Source organism: Poecilia formosa, unplaced genomic scaffold (assembly GCF_000485575.1).
Source record: "Poecilia formosa unplaced genomic scaffold, Poecilia_formosa-5.1.2 Scaffold134, whole genome shotgun sequence".
NCBI classification, from domain to species: Eukaryota; Metazoa; Chordata; class Actinopteri; order Cyprinodontiformes; family Poeciliidae; genus Poecilia; species Poecilia formosa.
In genome coordinates this window covers 1,144,025-1,166,541 of record NW_006800073.1, presented here as the reverse complement: position 1 = coordinate 1,166,541, position 22,517 = coordinate 1,144,025, and the positions used below count along the sequence as shown (strand labels likewise).

General features: G+C 38.2%; 5 protein-coding genes across 9 annotated transcripts in view; 1 reads left to right on the top strand and 4 right to left on the bottom strand.

Annotated features, from left to right (window-relative positions):
* Positions 1-7,665, bottom strand: part of LOC103144968 (claudin-4-like) — a 104,374-nt gene extending 96,709 nt beyond the window's left edge. The window contains exon 1 of the mRNA XM_016676435.1: positions 7,593-7,665. The gene's annotated coding sequence lies outside the window, so the exon portion shown is untranslated. The remainder of the gene's footprint in view (positions 1-7,592) is intronic.
* LOC103145014 (claudin-4-like) overlaps positions 1-20,195 on the bottom strand; it is a 129,574-nt gene extending 109,379 nt beyond the window's left edge. Inside the window, exons 1-2 of one of the 2 annotated variants that reach the window (XM_016676432.1) lie at positions 18,746-20,195; positions 17,916-18,057 (exon numbers count right to left, since the gene is read on the bottom strand). In XM_016676432.1, the coding sequence (XP_016531918.1) occupies positions 17,916-18,047 (132 nt within the window). In that variant the 5' untranslated portion in view covers positions 18,048-18,057; positions 18,746-20,195. Of the gene's footprint in view, positions 1-17,915; positions 18,483-18,745 lie in introns of those variants that run through there. The other variant, XM_016676431.1, reaches the window with a different exon arrangement.
* LOC103144964 (claudin-4-like) lies at positions 3,258-7,620 on the bottom strand. Its single transcript, XM_007562157.1, has 3 exons — positions 7,592-7,620; positions 4,798-4,912; positions 3,258-4,358 (listed from the first exon to the last, which is right to left on the bottom strand). Exons 2-3 carry the CDS (start codon positions 4,909-4,911, stop codon positions 3,927-3,929), a joined length of 546 nt encoding a protein of 181 aa, XP_007562219.1. The 5' UTR covers position 4,912; positions 7,592-7,620; the 3' UTR covers positions 3,258-3,926.
* Positions 11,325-13,307, top strand: LOC107837325 (uncharacterized). Of its 4 annotated transcripts, none has more exons than XM_016676423.1 (2): positions 11,325-11,432; positions 12,127-13,307. In XM_016676423.1, exon 2 carries the CDS (start codon positions 12,128-12,130, stop codon positions 13,166-13,168), a length of 1,041 nt encoding a protein of 346 aa, XP_016531909.1. In that variant the 5' UTR covers positions 11,325-11,432; position 12,127; the 3' UTR covers positions 13,169-13,307. The 4 variants fall into 4 exon arrangements, with proteins under 4 accessions (XP_016531909.1, XP_016531910.1, XP_016531912.1 ...); XM_016676424.1 differs by having other exon boundaries at positions 11,330-11,432; positions 12,124-13,307; XM_016676426.1 differs by having other exon boundaries at positions 11,334-11,419.
* Positions 19,866-22,514, bottom strand: LOC103145011 (claudin-4-like; the record flags this gene model as incomplete). Its single annotated transcript, XM_016676395.1, has 4 exons — positions 19,866-20,010; positions 20,114-20,205; positions 20,779-21,210; positions 22,455-22,514. Coding segments are annotated over 4 exons (729 nt in total), but the record flags the coding sequence as incomplete, so codon positions are not given.
* Positions 22,515-22,517: the final 3 nt, after the last annotated feature.

The following is a 22,517-nucleotide window of genomic DNA, read 5'->3' as shown; positions in this document are numbered from 1 at the left end:
CATCATTAAATTCATTATTTTCACCATAACCTGGGTTCGCTGCGTCTCTCCTCACCACCATCAACCGCAACTCATGACAATTTTGATTTGTCAATGAAGAGTTTGTGGTCATGTAAGCTAAGAATAACAGGACGTTGACATCTTCAGCAAATAATTAGACAGATAAGATTTTGTCAAATAAAACAACAAAGAGTATGTCAAACTCATTATGTTCTCTACAGATGGTTTTGAGCATGGATAAGACGAAAACGATGGTTTTCTCTCAAACTACCAGAGATCCCTCTGTTGCTTTCCACTGCTCTACACATTGAGTTTGTCAGTAATTATAAATATCTTGGTTTTAGATCCTGCCTGGCTGATACCAGGCAGGATTGATCCAGGCTTTCATGCTGTTGATACCAAATTCTGACCCGACCATCCGAATGTCGCAGCAGAAATCCAGACTCATCAGACCAGGCAACGTTTTCCATCTCCTACTGTCCAGTTTTGGTGAGCCTGTGTGGATTGTAGCCTCAGTTTCCTGTTCTTAGCTGCCAGGAGCAGCACCCGGTCTGGTCTCCTGCTGCTGTAGCCCCTCCAGGTTCAACGTGTTGTGTGTTGAGAGATGCTCTTCTGCAGACCTCGGTTGGAACGATTTGAGTTACTGTTGCTGTTCTATCAGCTCCAACCAGTCAGTCCATTCTCCTCTGACCTCTGGCATCAACAAGGCATTTGCCCCACAGAAATGCTGCTCACTGGATACTTTCTCTTTTTCTGACCATTCTCTGTAAACCCTAGAGATGGTTATGTGGGAAAATCCCAGTAGTTTGTGAAATACTCAGACCAGCCTGTCTGGCACCAACAAAGACACTTAATTCACGTTTCTTCATCATTCTGATGCTATGGTTGAATTGCAGCAATTGTACTAGCGCCACCGCCAGGCTTTTAGGAAAATAAATAAATACATTTTTAAAAATCACCTTTTTTTGTCTTTTTTAAGCCGGATTACAAGCGTTTCTGTTGCTCTGAGCGCTTCACTGGCGGGGCAGATTTATTCCTGCCCCACCAGGAATAATATATAGTTTATTTAGAAGATATATAAACACATATCTTCTATATACCTATAGAAGATAGGTTTATAGTTTATGCATTTAAATCCGGACCAATCACACTGCTGGACCCTCTGCGCGCTGCCTCATGCACTGCAGTAGCTGGATTAAGTTTACCTCTGCGCAGATCCCGCCGCCTCCTTTCACTACAGGCCGACCTGTATTTATATTTACATCAACCCTGTGTGAGGAATTATGATTCTTTCCAGAGTTTTTGATCAAGGTAGGACTTTAAACACCACTGGTTAGCTCTGGTTGCGTAGCTCTATGTGAACTGCAGGAATAACTTGTAGTCTCGCTTTCGGAGGTGCGTTGATAAAGCGGTGAGAATGATTTATATTCGTAAACAAAGAATTTTGCGGCGTTTACATCTCAACACGCTGCCCCACGTTTGGCCCTGTCTTCCCTGTAAAGTTTATCCCGGTTGGCCGGTGTATTAGGTAATGAACCAGTGCTAACCTCATCATGCAGGTTCAGCCTGATGAGTTGCTTTCGCGCTCTCCTGTCTGTAACGCATCATGCTGATTTTATATTATTGCATTATTATTTTTAGTATAATTTTTCCGGTTACACAATGCATCAAACACAATGCATTAGTCAGACAGAGTTAATGTGTGCAGTCACGTGGAGTTCTGAGAAACTCCTCCCATAAACTGGACCAACCAAAATAGTTTCTGTGACGCTTATTAAAAACTCAACAGACATGAAATGGAAGAGCTACTAAAGCCACATTAGAAGCATTGAATTAAATCTCCCTTTTGCTGCGCATCTCTGCGCAGTGCAGCAGATTTAACTCATCATGCAGGGCCAGTCCAAGGCTGATTACTGAGTGATATTTTTAAATTTCCTGTCACCTTAAAATCTTTTAATCTGATTTAGGGGCCCCTTTTGTTGCTAAAAACATCAGCACCTCTAACAGATGTGTTGGATATAATATGAGAGAGAGGGAGTAGTTTATTTGGCCAACCTAAAAATAAATCAGTTTTACTTGCAGTTTACTAAATTGTATTTGTGAACAAACAGAGCTCAAACTTAAAGATTAAACTCACAGCATCAGATTGTTGCTATGGTAACAAAACAATCTAACTATAAAAATTGTTCTTTGAACTTTTACAAAGTAAACTTGCCAGCTCCTTAAAATCTTACATTTAAATGTTAATTTGAAATCGTTTAATTTATGTATGCTGAAATTGAATCAAATTTAACAGCATTGATCATCTCAATAAACAAGTGTTACATTTATGTATCTGTGGTCTGTGTTAACATATTAGCATTTATCGGGCCCCTGAAGCCCTGGGGGGCCTGGTGGAGCTGCTGACTTAATTTGGATTGAAGAGAAGTGCAAATAATTGATATTCATTTTAATTGTATATTTTGATTTGTTGTTTTTAAGGCCTGTTGTGGGTTTAAGTAGTGTTTCACTGGCGATGTTTTCCCATAACATATAATTACTGAGTGATATTTTTAAATTTCCTGTCACCTTAAAATCTTTTAATACAAAAACACAGTGGAACGCCAGTGGACTGCTGACGCCCCGACCACCAGTTTTAGCAAGTTTTCTGGGGGAAGCCCTGTACAGTAATGGACTATTTATAATAATATATATGGCTAAATAATTTTAAAAAACTATAAAAAGCAGAACCAATTCAATATTTTTATTTTTTCCTGCAGGTAAAATTAGGATAAATAATTACATTTGATGAGAAACTTTATAGTTTTTTAATAATAAAGATATAACACCTTTTATACAACTGTTGATGCTCATTGGTAAATATCACATTCATAAAGCAGAACAACTTTGGATACTTCTTCCAAGAACTATTAATAAACATAAATCATTTGCATTTTCTCCTTCAGCTGCGTCACTAAAACCACGACTCAACATCCATCCAATAAATCTTCAGATTATCCAGAAAAGCTTCATGCAATCAAGTTTGGTGAACTTTAAGTGCAAAGTTTTGATTTTGTCTAAAATCTGGTGAAACCAAAATGCTGGATATGAATAAACAGTTTGTGAAGATTTTAGGATATTTTTTATTTAAACTGAGATCTTAAAGTTTAACAAAGGGAAGAAAAACTCATAAACAAAAGTAGTTATGAAAAATCAGCAAAACCTTTTCTTTTGTTTGCAACTGAAAAATACAGAAGAAAAACTCAAAGATAAAGAAGTCAGACTGTAGCACTTTATTTGAAGGTAAATCAATATTTTGCATGTGAGTCAAAGATGAAGAATCAAACAGCCGAAGTAAAGTTTTCTGAAAGTTGCTTACATTGTTTTGTTTGTAGAAAAAAAAGCTTTTTCATTTTTTGATCTAATTTATTTTCCAATCACATCTGAATCTGACCAAAGATAATGATCTGTGATTATTGTACAAAAACAGAAATAGTTACAGTAAATGTTTTATCAATAGAAAGTAAAGCAGAAAACTGAGAAACATCATGAAATTGAAGCAAATCTGGTTGGTAATTATGTTGACAGTTTTCTTTAAACTGGAATTGAGAAAGTATGAAGAAAATAACAAACATAAAACAGTTTTAATATGCAAATAAAAAAATGAATCAAAAGTTCACTGAAATCAAATTTTCCTGCATTCAGACATTTATGTTTTTTAAAATTATTTTTATACTCAGGATCTTCATGAAGTTTAATTTTAACAGAGATTTTAAGAAAAATACTGGGAATTTTGCCAAAAGAAAAATAAAAGATGTGTTACAGAAAACATGGCTTCACTACATGTTAAGAGTACAGAAATGATAATTTGATGTCATCTTCCCAGTTTTTACCAAATCATCTCCCTTGTCTACCCGTCTATCGGACACCAGTCCCTTCCATCAAGCCTAGCTCTGAAGCTGGTGATAGTTGCTGGATCTGGATCTGCTTAAGTAGCAGAGCAGAACTCCAGACAGGATCATCAGCACACCAGCTATATAGCCGACATAGATGCTCGCTCCCAGCATCAGTCCCTCTGCTGCGTTTCCAATATTATTTGAAAACCATCTGACCGGGATGATCACCAGCATGCCGGCCAGTATCAGGCCCACTGCGGCTGCCTTTATCATTTTGGGTTTGGCGTCTTGGTTCTGAACACATGGGGTGAAGTCGGAACCAAAGATCAGGAGGAGGAGGCCGAGACCACAGAGGATGAAGCTGATGATGGTCAAGGCCCTGCAGGCCTGAATTTGAGCGGATGCCTGGGAGCCATATGATGCACACACCTGCGGTCCAGTTCCCTGCTTCACACACGCCATCCACAGACCTACATGAACTTCCTATCCATCCAAACACAGAAAAACAGATATTTACATTCACTTTACTGCATGCTCTGACATTAAATCAGAAAAATATAATTAATTTATTTTTACTAAATGTCAAAATAAGTGTTATTTATTTATTTATTTATTTATTTATTTATTTATTTTAGAATCTTTTTAAACTCCCATCCAAACCAGAAGTTTATATAAATTAATATCACTGAGTCTTTAAACAGTTTAGAAAAGAACAGATGATGTCAGGAATCTGTAAGTTTCTGATGAGGCATAAAACTGCAAAGTCAATATTATATTTCATTTCTACAGCATTTTTATAACAGTTGTTATAAAGACATTCTGCTTAAATTATACAATAACACATAAAATAGTTGTTGATTAAAAAACATAAAAGTTAACTAATCATAACTAACATGCTAATGTCAACCAGCCTTTTGGTTACCTTATCATCCTCATATCCCACAAGCCACTCAGGCAGGGCGCAGCAGATGATGACCCCAATCAGCCCGATGGCGCCGAGAACCACACAAACTATCTGAATTGCTTTTCGTGCCATTCTGTAAAAAACAAAAGATAAAAAAAACTGGATTAAATAATTTTCTGCTATATATTCCATCCTCTATGCAGGATTGGGCCTCTGGCAGCGATGTGCACCTATAGACACTAGAGGGCGCCAGAGCTCCTGCCCACTGAAAACCACTTCATGTTCAACATTCAGCAGCCGACATAAAAAACAACTACAAACCCAGAATCTACAATCCAAACTTCATAGATGAAAAAATTCAGTGGCGGATTCAGTCATTTCCAAACTTCCTACTGTGTTACTGGGCAGCACACATCCACAAGATTTAAATTGGTTTAGATCAGTGGATCTCAGTTAGAGGCCCTTCATAGAGTTTCTAGATTTACTCTTTAGTTTCTGTTATTCTTGTATGTCTGAGTCTATGTCGAGCTTTCTTTAGTGATAGTTTTTTATTTAAGCCTTCTAGTTCCTCATTTTGGTTTGCCTGTAGTGTTTCTAGAAATGTTTATTTCTTAGTTATTTTCATCACCCCAGGTTCAATTATTCGTACTTGTCTAAGTTTAGGTTTACCTTTCTTAGTAGTTCCAGTTTAGTTATTTCTTAAGCACCTCTAGCTTTCCCCAGTAGTGTTTCTAGTTTTATTATTTTGTCACTTTAGGTTTTGTGAGTCTTTTGTCTGAATCTATGTCCATCCTCCTTTAGCGATTCTAGTTGAGTTATGTCTTTGTTTAGTCCATCTCGTCACCATAGCTCTACATCCCTAGTTATTATTGTCAGACCAGCCTTTCTGTTTAGGTTTATTTATGTTTTCCCTTGTGTCTTTTTGTCTTCCAGTTTACCAGGTCTTTAGTATTAGTGTTTAGTTTTGGATGTATTTTCAGCTGTCTAATGTTTCCTCCCCGTTTTTTCTCCTTTGCTTCCTCGCCCCTCAGCCAGCTCCTCTGTCAACTATTCACACCTGAATCCGTTTTCTCATCTCATTAAGTCCATTTTCCCTTTTTCTACCTCCCAGGATTTAAGCTCCTCTGTCCCAGTTACAACTCCCCAGTCCGTCCTGTTATCCTGCTAGTCCCTATGCTCGTCATTCCCCTCATGCTCCTTAGTATCTCTTCATGTCTCAGTTTTGGGTTTTCTTTGGTTTGTGTTTCCCTTGGATGTTCATTTTTGTAAGCTGGACACTGATTTTGTTAACTAAATTTTCTAATCCACACCACGCCTTTACCTGCTGCTTTTGGGTCCACCACAACACTTTATGACATTATTGAAGAATGATCTGTTTCAGCCGGCGCTCAGAGATCCAACCTTTTCATCATGGGGTAATAAGGGCTGACATGTTTTAATGGTTTTTATAAAGAAGGTATCTTTAGCAGCTGCAGACCTTTCATTAGAGTTTAATCTCCCTTCTTCTCATCTATACCTTTAAATTAGACTCTGTGCCAAAAGTTTGTTTCCCAGTTTTCCTTCCAAACCACCGAACCTGTAGTGGGAGATGTTTCTGAGCTGATCCTCTTCAAAACTCGTATATCTCGAAAGGTTTACAATGAAATTCTGTCTTTTGACTCCTCACCCAGTACCAAAGGTCTTAAGAAAATTCATACAAGTTCGATCTGTGCTCTCCTTTCACTCAAACAGTTTAGAGTTTTTTTCAGGGTGAATATCCCCAAAACCCGTTTGTCACAACTCTTTTCTTCCTTTTCTGACAATTGTGACAAACGTAAAGCACCTTCCTGTCATTTAACTTGCATGTTTTTGGCAGAACTATTTTGATACAATGTCAAAGATACTTTCATCAAACCCTCTCCCCATGTTGACATAGTTTTAAATTTAACAAATCTCAGAGCTCTTAAACAAGAACTGCTTAATTATTTTTAATATAGTTTTATAAATGTACATTTATGAATTAATATGCTGTTTCTAATAAAGCTTAATTATACAGATCTTTTTTGCTTTTAATGTTCTGATCCGTTCATGCAGCATAACTGAATACTGAAAGTCTGACGATTTCTGAATAAATACATATTTATATATAACTATAAATGTGTTTCTAATATTAAGTTTGTAATTGTTTTTGTAGTGAATGTGTTTTTAATTATGTGAATCCCAGAAAGAATAGCCAAACTAATATTTCTCCTGTTTCAGCTTCTCTTCATTGACTCTCTGCTAAATTAACACATAAAGTCTTTAATAATCAGCTTATTAAAGGTTTTTCTGGTTATTTCTGCTGCAGGACAAACTGAACGCTTTAATATCCACTCTGTACAGTTATTTCAACTTTTAACTTTGTTTCTTTATTTAACTCTTTATTGAAGCTACAATCTGTTTAGCTGCGATTCCTTTGGCTTCGGCTGAGATAACTAAACTAAACTACTAAATATTCTCACTCTCCTGCAAATAACTTTTTACTTTAACATAAAAAAATATATATTTTTTGTTTTTGCTCTCTAAATTTCTTAGAGATAACGTATTGTGACTTGGCGCAATAGAAATAAACTGAACTGAAAATAATTGATTTTGTCTCTTTCTGTATAATGCATCCTAAGAGCACATTAAAAATGTATAAGTGATAAAAAAAGCTTATTTGTTTCTCCAAAAAATAATTGTATGCAAATTATGATGGATTTCTAATAAGATTAGAATCCAACAATTCTTCTATTTTAGCTAAATCAGTTTTTCTTAGCAATAAAAATAAATAAAAAGGCAAATAATTTCTTACCTTCTCGCTTTCTGCAGGTTCTTCTGTCTGTTGTGACTTTAAGTAAAGTGGAAACTGTGTGAAATCCCACCAAATATGTGGTTGTTGCATCATAACGAAAGTTCTGCTTGGTTTTTGGGTTTTTTGGTTTTATGTACATCTTTGGTTTTGTTTTGTGTCAATGAAGAGTTTGTGATCATCTGGTGTAACTTTTGACATCTTCAGCAAATGTTTAGTAGAATGATTTTATTTTGTATACCATTAAAAACAACAAAGAATATCTCAAACTCATTACGTGTCTGAAGCTGGTTTTGAGCATAATAAGACGACGGCGATGGTTTTCTTTCAACTCTGTTGCTTCCCACTGCTCTCTGTGCACAAATGGAGTTAGTCAGTAATTATAAATATCTTGGGTTTATTTTAGATAAAAAGAACATAGAAATTTTTTACAAACACTGAAAATGAAGGTTGGGTTTCATTATTGTAATGGATCCTGTTTGTCTCTCAAATATAGAAATAAATAAATCAGGAGCTCCTGGATTATGGAGACGTTTTGTGTATGAAAGCTTCGACCAAATGCCTTCAGTCCTTGAATGCTGTGTATCGTTGTGCTTTAAGTTTGCAGCAGACGTCTCACATGTCATTGTGAGTTGAACTCAGAAGCTGAATGGAAACAATCAGTTGATGATGATGATTTATGAAACTCTGCTCTGCTGGGCTCCAACCTACTTAAACTCTTTCCTATAGCGATCTGCTACTTCCCTTTCTTTAAGATACATTAATTTATTTGTTTTGCACGTTCCGCCTGTTTGAACAGAAAAGGGAACCAGCTCACAGTGTAACGGCTCCTACAGCCTGGAAGCAGCTCCAGTCTGAACTAAAGATGTCGGATCTCTTTTCTTTGGACCTTTTTCCAGCGGTTCTTAAAACATGCAACATGATTCTATTAATCAGGATGCTGTCTTTTCCTATATTTTTGGAGCCCTTCTTTGCACATCCTCCAAATCTATAAATGATGGATCTGGTCAACCGATCTCTCAATGCAATTGATCAAATTTTCGACAAGAAGACTGGGCACAGGAGAGCCCTCTTGTCCTGCGGGGACACAACCGGCGGGATTCAGCCTGGATTTATTCATGACACCAAGATTTCTGCTGTTTGGATCTTGTGGATTCCTGGTTTCTTGACAAATTCGTGACAGACTTGGCCAAACTAGTGAACATTCGGACTGTTCGTGTGGACAGACGCAAGCTGGATGTGATTCTTGCTGAGACTTGCATCCCAGCTGAGGACTCTAAAACTCATTGCGGAATGGAATCAATTTTGGAGAAGTTACTAGTTTTGGTTCAGTGGAACAACCAATTTGGATAATTGGGAACTGAGACGTATCAGTTCCCCCTACAAGAGAAATTGAAAGTTAAAATCTACCCGACAGGCACGTGCAGAGGGGGTAACGAGGGGTGCTTGAGCACCTGCCCCTTTTGCTCCTTGCCCCCAAGTGCCCTTTTGGTCAATTTTTTTTTAAAATTATTATAAATTATTCAGCTCGGAGTATCGGTTTAAACAGAGAGGTAATGAAATACAACAGACTCTGACAGGCCTCTGCGTCTGCCTTTCTCTGAAGAACTACTGAGGGGAGGAAACAGCCAGGTGAGGAAAAACTGTTCTTATCTATCGATTCAGTATTTTTATCATACAGACATTAGGCTGTTGTTGATGTGCTATCAGCTAGCTGCTAGCTAACGACTTGCTAGCTAACGACTTTGCTAGCAAAGCAAGATAAATGAAAAGCTTCTTCCCTGTATCGTTAATGATATCAGTCATTCTTCAGAATCGCTTATGCAATAGGGGCACATCGCCTGTCCAAAACCGATCATCTCCATAATGGATATATGTCTGATCTTCTAATTTCCTTTGCTGCATAATGTACATTTCATTTATTCTAGCATTAGGTAAATGTATCTTGAAAGAGAATAGCACTTAAATAAAAGTCCAACAAGGATATTAATTTAGAATTAAAAATAACTCACCCTGAGTTACCATGATAGATATAATGTATGTAATAAAAGTGTGTCAGTAATGAAGGGGAAAAAACTCAATCCAGACTTTAAGCAAATTAAGGGTCTGGTTCACAGAGTATGAAGTTATTTTTCCCCAATTATCAAATGAAAAAAAACAAAACTAACCTCAGTTAAGTAAAATAAAATTATTATCAAAACCTTTGGAATTGTAATGATTTCTTTTTTAAAAACAAAATGTTTTGTTTAAATAACTCTTTTTAAATTAAAAAAAAAAACCTTTTTAAATTAAATAACTCATTTTTGTCTCATGAACTTAAAGTTATTTGCCAAACAAACTTTTATTTGCACACATCAAAATCTTTTGTTGTGATTTTGGGCCCACGACGTCATGTGAGAATCACAAACAAAACTTTGAGTCACAAACTAAAACTTAGTGTAGAAGCCTAAATTCAATTTTAGTTCATTCAGACCTTTAAGATAAATTATGTTTATATTTCTTATGGTAATTTGTTTATTTGGATAAAAATGATTGCAAGTTATATCTCTATTACTAATTTGTTATATTGGCCTTCCTGTAAATTTGCATATTGGAGTTAAGGATTTTAGGGTGTGGCCAGGCAGAATTAGTTGGGCAGTTGGAGTGGAGCCACAAAGTTTTTTGACCGCTCTCTTTCTCTCGCTTAGGACTCTTTTGTTTACTCTATTATTTTTGTGGAAAAGTAACATTTGTACCGTTTTTATTTTTGAAGTAAACCGTTCACCTTTATCAAGAGGACCCAGTCTGGTTTTTTGTCGTTTTCGTCATCGAGTGGACCGAAGGGGAAGGACGGAGAGCGTCAAGCTTATGGCTTCATTGTTTAGGAACCTACACTTAGAATAGCAAGAAAAGATTTATGACATGCACCAATAAGTTTGTTTTGCAGAAAAATAATAATAATTCACTTCATGAGACAAAAATGTTTGATTTTAATTTTAATAAAAGTTTTTTAAGCAAAACTCAGTAGGCTTTTCTCATGGTGACATGCATTAACAATTAAATATTTGATTTTTTCTTTTTTCTGCAGTTCCACGTTAAAGTTTGATGCAGCTCTGCTTTCCTGAATGGACCATCTTCATCTCCACTCCAAGTGTAGCAAACAGGCAGCTCACACAGTTTTTCTGTTAAATAATTTTAACGCACCAGTTTCATTGAAATATTAGCACAGTTGTACAATTTTAACATTACTATTGACAAAATAAATTACGTGACATTCGACAAGATTCATGACTTGGCAACCTGGCATTTGGTTTGTATTATTACTGTTAATAACCGGTTAACAACCTGATGTTTTGTCTTATTTTCAGTAATACAAAATAAACCTTCTAAATAGAAGTATTTCCATGACTTTTATATAAATAAAATTCTTCATTAACGCTTAGGATGAATGAGTTATGAAGGAAAGACATTTAGAAAACCGGGCATACAGCCACTGTTTGAATGGAGAGGATGAGGTTTGGCTGGGCCAGGCGCCCTCTAGTGGCTCAATGCGGTATTGAATTTTTATACCAGCATTTTATAAAAACGTCCCAGACGTTCAGCAACGCAAACTTTCTCCATAAAGAACAAAAACAGAGATTTTGTTCAACATCATAATCATCATAAAGGTGTAAAAGATACTGAATGTAAAGTTGCCTTTGTTGTAACTACCGTTAAGGATATATGCTTTTATTTTGGTATTTCATGTGTTACGGTAGCTATGGTAACGGAACGGCGTTCCAACTGAATAGGTTAAAAGTTAGCAAAACAAAAAAGAAATGCTAAAAAGCAACCCAGTTTGAGCTTAAGTCGGTAAGGGAACAATGTGAGTAAGTTGAAATGCTGATAGAAAAGTCTGTGATTGTTGTTAATGTAAAGAATTGTACTCATGTAATGAGCTACGCACAACAACAGATGGTGAAACTACTTGTTCCTGTCTAGCTCTTCCGTTTGATGAATGATATGGATGGCTTTAATAAATCACAATTTAACCATCAGTTATGGCCTTCTCCAAATCGGCTGGATGCCACACGAAATACAATTACAGCAAAAACATTTCTTCCACAGTGAGTGAATATTCAGAGAGAACAATCAGACAACATTTTGAAAAGATCGGTTTCGAATATTCGAATTTCAGACAATGTTGACCGATCTGAATATTGCCTTGCTAGCTGGGTCGTAGCTTTTTTTTTCTTTTTTTTTCATCAAACAAAACTGATCTGTGACGGCTGATGACGTAATTCTCCGCCTTTTGTCTGCAGCGATTGTGATGTCATAGTTGAGATTCTTAGTGCATCGTTTTATTCTCTTCAGATATTCCAGACATCACAGGAATGAGGATTTGTGCAGATTTCAAGTTTGACCCTTGAAGTTTTCAGGAAATACCAACAAGACACCCAAGCTAACAGAATAATAATAATCATTATTATATTATTCTTGTTTATAAAGCGTTTTTAAACCAACTGGTGAGAGATTGCCAAAGTATTTTCAGAAGCTTCTGGGTTTTTTTCTTCCAACAGTATGGGACAAGTATTTGGCTTGAACAAGTACAAGAGGGTAAAGAAGACGAAGAAAGTGGACTTTATGGAGGAGTACGTTAGGCAGCAGTTTCGTGGACATGACCCCCCTGAAAATAATTACGGCACACTAGTAGAACTTAACATGAGATCAATTCGACAGAAAGGTGAGGTTGATGATAAGATTTTAGGTAAAGAATCTCGGAGTTCCAGTGCGGTGTACTTTTTAAAGGACTTCCTTATAAAACATGACCTGGACTTTCATGTGGAGCCGATTGTGGGTCCGTGCACTGAAAGGGAGATTGAAAGAATAAAAGCCCGCAAAGTTAAACTGGAAATGGGGGAACGAAAGGAACCTATAACAGAAAAGCAGGTCGAACAGAAAGCTTTGGAAAAACCACCATCTGTTAAAAGTGAAACTTGTACTCTCCAAAAGCTCCTGTTAGATGTGCAAGCATCACTTGACGCAGATGAGAAAGCCTGGGTGGATTTTGAACAGCAAATGTACAGGACAATGGAAGAAATGAACATGGAGCTAAAACAGAATTTTGATCTGCTGAAAAGGATTAATCAGGCCTTTGAATCCACAGACGACACTAAAAAACAAGCTTCTGGCAGGAAAACACCTCAGGAGACTGAACAACCAGAACCCCCAACCCGAAAGCTCTCTGTGACACCTCACAGGGTAAAAATGTACTGCTTGTCACCCTCTTTATTGCAACTTACTCGAAGAATGGATGAAGTGGACTGGGTGCGAAAAGAGGCTGCCATGAGGTTTAGAAGGCGGAATGAGTTCATTGATACAACAGATGAATTCCTGGGGATAGAAGAAAAATGTTTCTATTCCAGAGAACATGAGGAACGTAAAGCTCTTCAAGAAAGGCTTGAGTTGGAAAGAGAGGCAGTAGAACGAGCAAAGATACAGAGATTAGCTCACAGACAATCAACTCCGGATATTATGGTACCAGAGGGGTTGAGGAAATCACAGTCTTTTGAGAACATTGCTGCAAAAGTTGGAGGGGGCCTGAAGAAAGATGGCGAATGATTCGAAAAAAAGCCTTGACAGAACCAGAGACACATACAAGGACAATACTATCAGATAGGGAGCCTTAAAAGGGCTGTAGTGTTGGAGGAGCTTGGAGACCACAGGGCTGCAGGAGTGAAGGAGCTAGGAGTCTGTGGGGCTGTGGCGCTAGGAGTCTGCGCCACAGCCCCACAGCTCCAAGGCTGGCTGTGAACACCGAAGTGATTGGAGCCTGGGGGGGCTGTGGGCACCGAGGGGCTTGGAGCCTTGGAGGCTTTAGGCTCTGAGGTGCTTGGAGCCTGGGGGGGCTGTGGGCACCGAGGGGCTTGGAGCCTTGGAGGCTGTGGGCTCTGAGGTGCTTGGAGCCTGGGGGGGCTGCGGGCATCAAAGTGCTCGGAGCCTGGGGGGCTTTGGTCACCGAGGTGCTCAGAGCTTGGGGGGCTGTGGCAACCAGAAGCTAGGAGCCTGCGGGGCCGTGACGACTGAGCTTAGAGCCCGCTGGTTTCTAAGCTCGTCCTACGCCCAATATTCAGGCCTGATAGCTAGTTTCTAGTTGTAATAAAAGAATTAACAGCAAAATCCAATGCTCTTATTCTGTGTGACCCAAAGTGGTACCTCTTATAAAACTGTAAAAAAAAAACTAAATTTAATTTTCTTTTTACTTTTACTGCATTAAATGTTTTCAACAGCTTCAGACCTATCCACAGCTTTAGAGTGTTTTTCTTTCATGGCTGTCTTTCATTCCTTTTTGGAATAAAATCAATGTGTTTTTTTTTTTGCTACTTTTGTCATTTTGATTCAAAATAATGTTTTGTATACTTTCTAATGTGTTTTATTTCACACAGGAATTATTTCATGTTTGAAATATTTTCATTTTTCACTTTTTTAAGCATTTTTAGAACAATTTGTAGAACATTTGTGACAATTTGTAGAACATTTTTAAAACAAAATGCCAACAACAGCAATTTTACAACAACAATGATGGAATGTCAATAATGGACAAATAATGGACAATGTCAGCATCCATTATGTGTGTGTGGGTGTGTGTGTGGGCATGGGATGAGTGGGGGGGTGTGAAAGAGCACGTTTCTTGAAACTAGCTAGCTAACCAAGCTAGCTAACATTACTGTCTCTATTCTATTATGTTGTGTGTATCACGCATGTGAGTGTGTGTATGTGTGTGCATTTATCCATCCATCCATCCATCCATCCATCCATCCATCCATCCATCCATCCATCCATCTTCTTCAGTTTATCTGGGGTCGGGTCGCGGGGTCAGCAGTCTAAGTAAGGAGGCTCAGAGTTCGCTCTCCCCAGCTACTTGTTCCAGCTTCTCCTTGGGAAATCCCAAAGTGTTCCCAGGGCAGCTCAGAAACATCATCAGCGTGTCCTGGGTCTTCCCTGGGTCTCCTCCTGGTGGGAGATGCTCAGAACACCTCACCAGAGTAACACGTCCAGGAGGCATCTGTCCAGAAGCTCCTCTTGACGTGAAGGAGCAGCGGCTCTACTCTGAGTCCCTCCTGGATATCTGAGCTTCTCACCCTGTCTCTAAGGGAGAGCCCAGACACCCTACGGAGGAAACTCATATCGGCCGCTTGTAGCTGTGACCTCATTCTTTCGAGATCACGGATACCTTCCAAATGTCATGACCATAGATGAGGGTAGGAACGTAGTTCAACCGGCAAATCAGGAGTTTCGCTTTTTGGCTCAGCTCTCTCTTCACCAGGACAGACCGGTGCAGCACCGCTTCACTGCAGACGCTGCGTCAATCTGCCTGTCGATCTCCTTCTCCATTTTTCCCACATTGGTGAACAAGATCCCCAGATACTTAAACTCCTTCACTTGGGACAGGACATCCTCCCCGACCCAGAGAAGGCACGCTATACTTTTCCAGCTCATTTATTTATGCATTTACTTATATAGCTATGAATTTTTTTATTTTATTTATTGAGATGATAAAAGAACAAAACCTAGAACTCAACAGGTTTTGTATGTCATTCAACACATTTTCTCTTTTGGTTTTCTCATCCAGTATGTCAGACACACACAGAGACACACACACAAATAATACACATGTACAATAAAGTATAGGTGGTAATGTTAGCCAGTTGGTTAGATAACTAGTGTTAGCTAACTTTGAAGAAGGGTAATATGTATTTGTGACAATAACGCTGTCACAATACGCATGATTGACACACACACAAACACACAAACACACACACACACACACACACACACACACACACACATTTGTGAGATAAAAAAATAAAGATAATACTTATATGTAAGAGTTCTTGCTGTGTAAAATATTATTACTCAGAGGTGACACTAAGGACTCAGCGTGTTTGATTCACAAAATATGTTTTCCTGACAGTCACAGCTGTTAAGAAACAAAGATTCCCATCAAATTCCATAGGAAATGAATGCGGGTCATTTTGGACCCTCTCACGAAAGAATGGGGAAGTGATATAAAACATGCTATTTCTTAAAATGTATAAAAGGTAAATTAAAAATTTGAATTGCATGATATCAATAACATGTTTCTTGAGGAATACCTGGAATATGAAGTGATGAAAACTTTTCATTACAAAGATATTGCAAAAAGATGACCTCACCGGGGCCAAAATGACCCACTTATGCATCAGAGGGTTAAAAGCAAGAAGAAAGTGTGTCATTCTCATCATTTTATGGTGAATTATTGTCATGATCAGCAGTCAAAAGGTTAACTTTTCACATAAAACCACTAGCATCGCTCTTAGCCAATGAGCTGCTGCCAAATGACGCAACGTCCCGCCCACCACGTCCCTCTCAGAGCGCAGGCCTTCCTTTTTTCTTCGGCTGCTATTTCAGTGTTGTTCACGCTAACTGAACGAAGAAGACCGAAAAATCACAGAAAAGGGTACAAAAACGATATAAAATCAATAGTTAGTGAACTTTGTTAAAGCTAAACATGATTTTAAGCCCGTTTAGTGGTAGAACGATGCGCTAAGTTCACAAATATTAACTAGTTCGGTTCTGTGTACCTAATGGAGGCGGCGCCATTTTGTGCTGCTTCGCTGTCGTCTTGTGAGATTGGTGAGCAAATTATTTTTGCCTGTTCGTGATTTATTTCCACTTTTGTAAGTTCGTTGTGAGTAATATTTTTCCAACATGGATTGAAGAAATCCTTTACAATATTTTGTTGAAAACTATATGTTATGTTAAGGTTTTGTTGTAAATGTTTGATCGGATTAGTGAAATGCAAAATTGATTTTGACATCAAAACAGTTTTATTTTGAAGTGAAACTTGATCTGTATTATCAGAACGGTGTAACCAGGAAAGATTTGAAAGTGAAACAAAATAGTCTGAGCCTTTTTTATTTCACATCTTCTCTATTTAGCCAAACCTTCTAATCTAAATTATTTACGTTGTATTATGTTTTGGTAAACTTATTCCTGGGTTGAGCTCTGTTAAGTAGCTTGAGTGTTACAAGTGGCATTTATCATCTGGTTTAACTGGTTTACAGTGAAGCGGTCATCAGTGTGGGATTTGACCAAAAGATGCTCACTTCTCTGTCTTTCTGTGACTCTTTTAGTCTCTGCATCTCTGTTGAAACCTGCTGATGACGCTTGAAGCTCAGAGGCCTCTTCCGTCTGACAACTTCCTGTTTAAAGCTTCACAACACCAAGGTACCGTTGATCTGTTGTTGGGTTCGTCTTGGTCTCGTGTCAGAATGTGAACAGTGTGATGAGGAGGGCGATTTAAATACCAGTTCTTATTGGACTGGTATTTCAGTCCAATAACCTGTCCAATTGTAATTTAACTTATAAATCAATGTAGACAACTCCTCTTTTAAAAAGAATCAAAGTAATGGATTAAAACATCAGATGGTTACCACAAATCTTCTATGATGTACTTTAAACTTGCTTAGTTTATTTTTTAAGCAAAACAAATTGTGCTTACAAAGTTTTGAAACTGAGTCTTCTGTGTTTTTTGATACATTTTATTCCTTTTTCTGAAAAATCTTATCTGGCAAAGCTTTAATAACCTATGGTGATCATTGTAAAGAAACAACAAACCAACTTATAGTAAATGTTTCGTAAGTTGAAAGCAGTGCAGAAGCTGAAGAGTACCTGAGAAACACACTCAGTTGGCCATTTGTTTGGGAGCTTTCTATAAAATAATTTTAAAAAATCATGAAAGAAATGACAGAAAAGAGAACAAGATTAAATAAGCAAACACAGTTGTCATTTAAGTTATCTTCGAAAAATTGTATCTAAAGATGATTATGAAATCTTATTTTCCTGATTACAGAAATTACAGCAACGCTTTTGCATCTTGTTTTATGCTTATGTTTTTTAAAGTTACATTTTAAGTAACATTTCAAATGTTGGAAATTAATATGTACAAACTACAATCCTTCGAGCACCAACAACTAAAATTCTGTTGTCGTCTTCCCGGTTTTTACCAACTCAACTCCCTTGTCTGCTCCTCTATTGGATCCCAATCCCTTCCATAAAACCTCTAAATTGTGTCGTCGTTTGGACCTGAAGCTCTTTTACTGTAGTACCTGGCGGTTCCACCAGAGCTGCTGGATCTATGTCTGCCGAAGCAGCAGAGCAGAACTCCAGTCAGGATCAGTATCACACCAGCTGCCCAGCCGATAAAGATGCTAGCTCCCAGCTCTATCTTCTGCCCTATTAGTAGGGGGTTGTAGAAATCTCTTATGATGGTATGCGCCGACCAGCTGACCGGGATGATCACCAGCAGGCACTAATCTATAGTTACCTGTGAGGTCACAATGTTTGCTCCTATGAAGGCCGTCACTTTCCATTGAGGGAGGGCACAACAAGTGATGACCCCAATCAGGCCGATGACCCCGAGGGTCACGCATACAATCTGAGCTGCTTTTGATGCCATTCTGCAAACACTAAAAACCAGAAATCAAATAGTTAAAGACGTTTCTGCAATATATTCTTGGTATTCTTCCGACTTTGGTGCCAGTCATCAATCCGTTGTCTTCCTCTTTTCCTGGGGCGACAGGAAACACCAGCAGAGTCTAAAAGGTTTCCTGATGCTCAGGGTAATTATTAAAGGTACTTTAGATCAAATTCAGAAGTCGGGCCAGCGCTTGATTATCAGGAATTAATAGCCAAACACATGGGTGTTGCAATAATTATATGTGAAGATGTTTCCACCTCACATTTGAGAAACATTTCTTTTGTCACCCCCACATTTACAATAAAATAATAGTAAAATGCATGAGTAAGTGGAGCAGCAGGGGTAAATATGTTGAACAATGAAAAATTTACAAAGGTGCAAAAACAAGTTCAATCATCTTTTAATGCAGATATTAAAGCTACAGAAATGCCTAAAGCTCAGTTCAGGTAAAAAAATATTTTACTGAAACCAAATCTGAGGTGACCCACCATTACCGTCCTCCATCAAATAAACCCTCATAACACTGAAAAGTATAAAATATTAAATAAAAAATATGATTAAGTTAGAAGTATTCATTTTTCCATCATTGGGATGGATTCAGTTAATTTATTGTTTCTGTTTTTGTAAAACCTGTGTTATTTTTTATCTTAAAAGTAAATGAAGTTGGAAAATTGTACCTTTTTAAAAGATGTCGTTGGATCAGGTGCTGGAGGTTCTTCAGTTAATTCTGATCTCAAACAAGATGGATCTTAAAATGTGAAATGGTGCCGAATATATGTGGTTCTAAATACAGCAGAATAAGGAAGTTCAAATATGTCTGCCTTTATTTACTGTAGTTTTATGTCATCAGCTAATCAGTTTGCGGGCATCTTAGTGGTAAGACACAGGATGTGAGCTTCTTAGTTTGATGTACCTTAATAACTTAGATGTTGTCTACATTGCAAAACACTTTTCCATTTACTTAAAAATTGTGTTTTGCAGATATTGATGCATTTTGCAAAGTAGACAAATCCTCATTTATTCACTTTACAAATGAGGATTTGGAAAGTGGATCATAAGGTGCTTATGGCCATTCATACTTGACCATAAATAACTTCTGTTTATTCTCATGCATAAACAGAAGTTATGTTTGACCAGCAAAAATATAAATACTGTGGAAGGAAAATAAAGTCAGACTCAATGGCAGCTTCCGACAAACACTGCTGGCCATTTGCTCATACAGATGCATGAAGAAAACCTCTCAGCTCGTTATAGACCAATGTGGAATATCTTGCATTTAAAGCAACATGATGACAGATAGTGAGCAAGTTGTAACATCATCTCCACCAAAGGCTCATCTGATAACAGCAGTGGCTGATGCATCGTGCTCTCATTGATGTCTCCATCAGTGTTGGCAGCCATCATTTCTGCTCTGCACGAATCGACTTATCAGAGACGAGAAGTGAGGCTCACTGGTTCCCATTTGAAAGTAAGCGCTCCATGAAGATACTGAAGAATATGCCTGGCAGTGTGGTCAGGTATCTTTGTAGCAGATCACTGCAAAGATCTGCTGCAGTGATCTGCAGCATGTCACTGCAGCAGCTTTGAATGATTTGACGTGGCACTTTGGTGACTCTCACCTCCCTTAAATGTGCCAGGACTGAGTGTGTAACCCACATTTAAATATAACTTTATAAAAAAAATCCTATTAACCCTCTTAAATGTGGAAAGAGTTATTCTTTATTTCTGGTGACTTATTGTCATGATTAGCTAATTAAGCTAATTGATGCTTAACCCTTAGGAAGGATTAAGCATTCCTCATTGGCTAAGAGGAATGCCATTGACCATTCCTCTCAGCCAATGAACTACTGCCAAATAGCGCACTGTCCCGCCCACAACATCCATCCTAGAGCGCAGGCCTTCCTGCTTCCCTTCCACTGATATTTGAGCACTGAGTAGCTTGCTGAACAAAGAAGATGGAAAATCACAGAAAATGGTACAAAAATGTCAATAGTGAATAATTAACAAGCGCCGTTGTTGCTAAACATGGTTTTATGCATGTTTACTGCTTGAACGGTCCACTAAGTTCACAAATATTAACCAGTTTGGTTCTCCGTACCACAGAGTGAGGGGTTAGAGGTGCTGCCAGTTCGTGCTGCTGCGTGAGATCAGCGAACATATTATGTTGCCTGTTCATGTTTTATTTTCACTTTTATGAGTTCATTGTGATGTTTGCAACTTTAAATGGAGAAAATAAATTGTTTTGTTGAAAGCTATTGTTAAGGATGAAAATCCTAATCGATGAATCATAATTTGTATTGACACACACAGAGCATAAAATCAGCCAAGAAAAGCATTCAGACTTTACTTATTTTATTAACTTTCAGTGCTGAAATGAGACACTTTACCATTACATCTGAGAAGAGTTTCTAAAAAAGTCTGTGCAGCGTCTGAGGAGGAGGGTAGCTGATTATATGGACTGAAGACACTCCCTGAAGTCACACCATGTCTCTGTGGCCCTGATAAGTTTCTGTTTCTCTGAGAAATGGACCTTAGTGTCTAACACAGGGGTCCCCAAACTACGGCCCGCAGGCCGGATCCGGCCCACCTCCACATTTGGTCCGGCCCCCTGAACAATACCAGAGAGCAGATTATTATTTTTTTTTTTCCATTTATTGTACATTCCGATTTATATGTGGATTTTTCTTCAACCACCAGGGGGCTCTTTAGCAGGAAGTGTGTCCTGTAAANAGCAGAGCAGAACTCCAGTCAGGATCAGTATCACACCAGCTGCCCAGCCGATAAAGATGCTAACTCCCAGCTCTCTCTTCTGCACTGATATTAGTAGGGGGTTGTAGGAATCTCTTATGATGGTATGCGCCGACCAGCTGACCGGGATGATCACCAGCAGGCCGGCCAGCAGCAGGCCCACTCCGGCCAGGATGATGTTGGCCTTGTTGTCCTTGTTCTGCTCACATCTGGTGAAGTCAGCACCCCAAAACAGGACGAGGAGGCTGAGACCACAGAGGTTGCAGCTGATGAAGGTCAAGGCCTGGCCGACCTGAAGGTCAAAGGGTAACGCCAGCATGGAGTCGTACATTTTGCACTGCTGCTGTCCAGTGCTTTGTGTCACGCAGGACATCCACAGACCTTCATAACTCACCTGAACACACAGAAACAAAATATTAAATGTGTTCTATATTTTCTGTATATTAAATCGATTAGAGACATTACATTTATTTCTGTTTCCTAAGTGCCAGAAACTTTGGAGACTTCTTTGGGAATAAAATGAGTCATTTGCCAAACATGGGCTGAAAGGCCACTCGGAGAGGAAGAAGCCATCAGCACCATGAAAAGCCAGATTAGTGTTTGTTGATGCAAACTGTCTGTCCTGTGCTGAAATACATTTATTTTACATAGAATACGTATAAAATGTATTTTACGTATATTTTCAGAAAAAATGGGGAGAAGCCCAACTGTTCCAGCGTTCAGTTAATGTTTGCAGCAAGAGGAACTGGTGCAGTTCAAAAGTAGTGCTTTTGAAGTGATACAATAATCTCACAATACGATACGATACACAATATTCTGCTCATGATACGATATATATTGCGATATTCAGCAAATGATACAATTCAATACACTTTTGCAATTTTCTGAAAGATTTTAGAGGGACACAATGATTTTGGTGACATTTTGTGACTGTTATAGAGTTGGATTGAATTAATTTAACTGAAAACTGATTAAAAAGCACCAACTACACAATACCTGGCTCTGGTGGGACATGGACACAGACTTAGTCGACAGCTGGACAAAATGAATCAAAGAAGTGGTGAGAAAACATGTTTCTTTTAATTGAAATAGTACAAACTGTAGCTTACATGCATTTGTAAAGTAAATAAAGTGCACCAAGTACCTGCTCTGAATAGTTTGATACCTTTTTAACCTTGACACTAAACATCTGAAGGAATCACTCTAAGCCTGATGACCTAATCACTCTCCTGGTGAAGCAGTGAGTGAGCAAGGGGACAGTTGGATGTTACGATACTTGCGGATGAATATAGATTTTTTTTCTAGGAGAGAAAATATCGGTATATATAGCAAAATCGATATTTTACACAGCCCTATTTACAAGTTAGGTGGTATCATGAGGAAAGAACAATGTGGAAATAGTGAAGCAGCATTCCAAGACAGGAAGTTGGAGTTTGGGATCAAATTGATCTTTTAAACGGATAATGACCCAAAGCATGAAGCCACTTAAGAAAAACAAAGTTAATGTTTCTTTGTGGAGCCGTGATATCAAAGTTAGTGAGCAGAGCCAGATGGACTATTTTCTATCATGATGTCAACTATCAACTGTTAAACCATGAAGAACATTGTGATGTCATCTGAATCATAATCTGTAGTTACCTGATCAGTCAGAATGTTTGTTCCTATGAAGGCCGTCACTTTCCATTGAGGGAGGGCACAACA

What these genes read in the sequence shown, in the direction of transcription:
- LOC107837325 (XM_016676423.1), top strand. Translation starts at nt 12,128, where the DNA reads ATGGGACAAGTATTTGGCTTGAACAAGTACAAGAGGGTAAAGAAGACG.
- LOC103144964 (XM_007562157.1), bottom strand. Translation starts at nt 4,911, where the DNA reads ATGGCACGAAAAGCAATTCAGATAGTTTGTGTGGTTCTCGGCGCCATC. An exon ending in TGGGATATGAGGATGATAAG is followed by an intron (nt 4,359 to 4,797) that starts GTAACCAAAAGG and finishes TTGGATGGATAG; the next exon opens with GAAGTTCATGTAGGTCTGTG.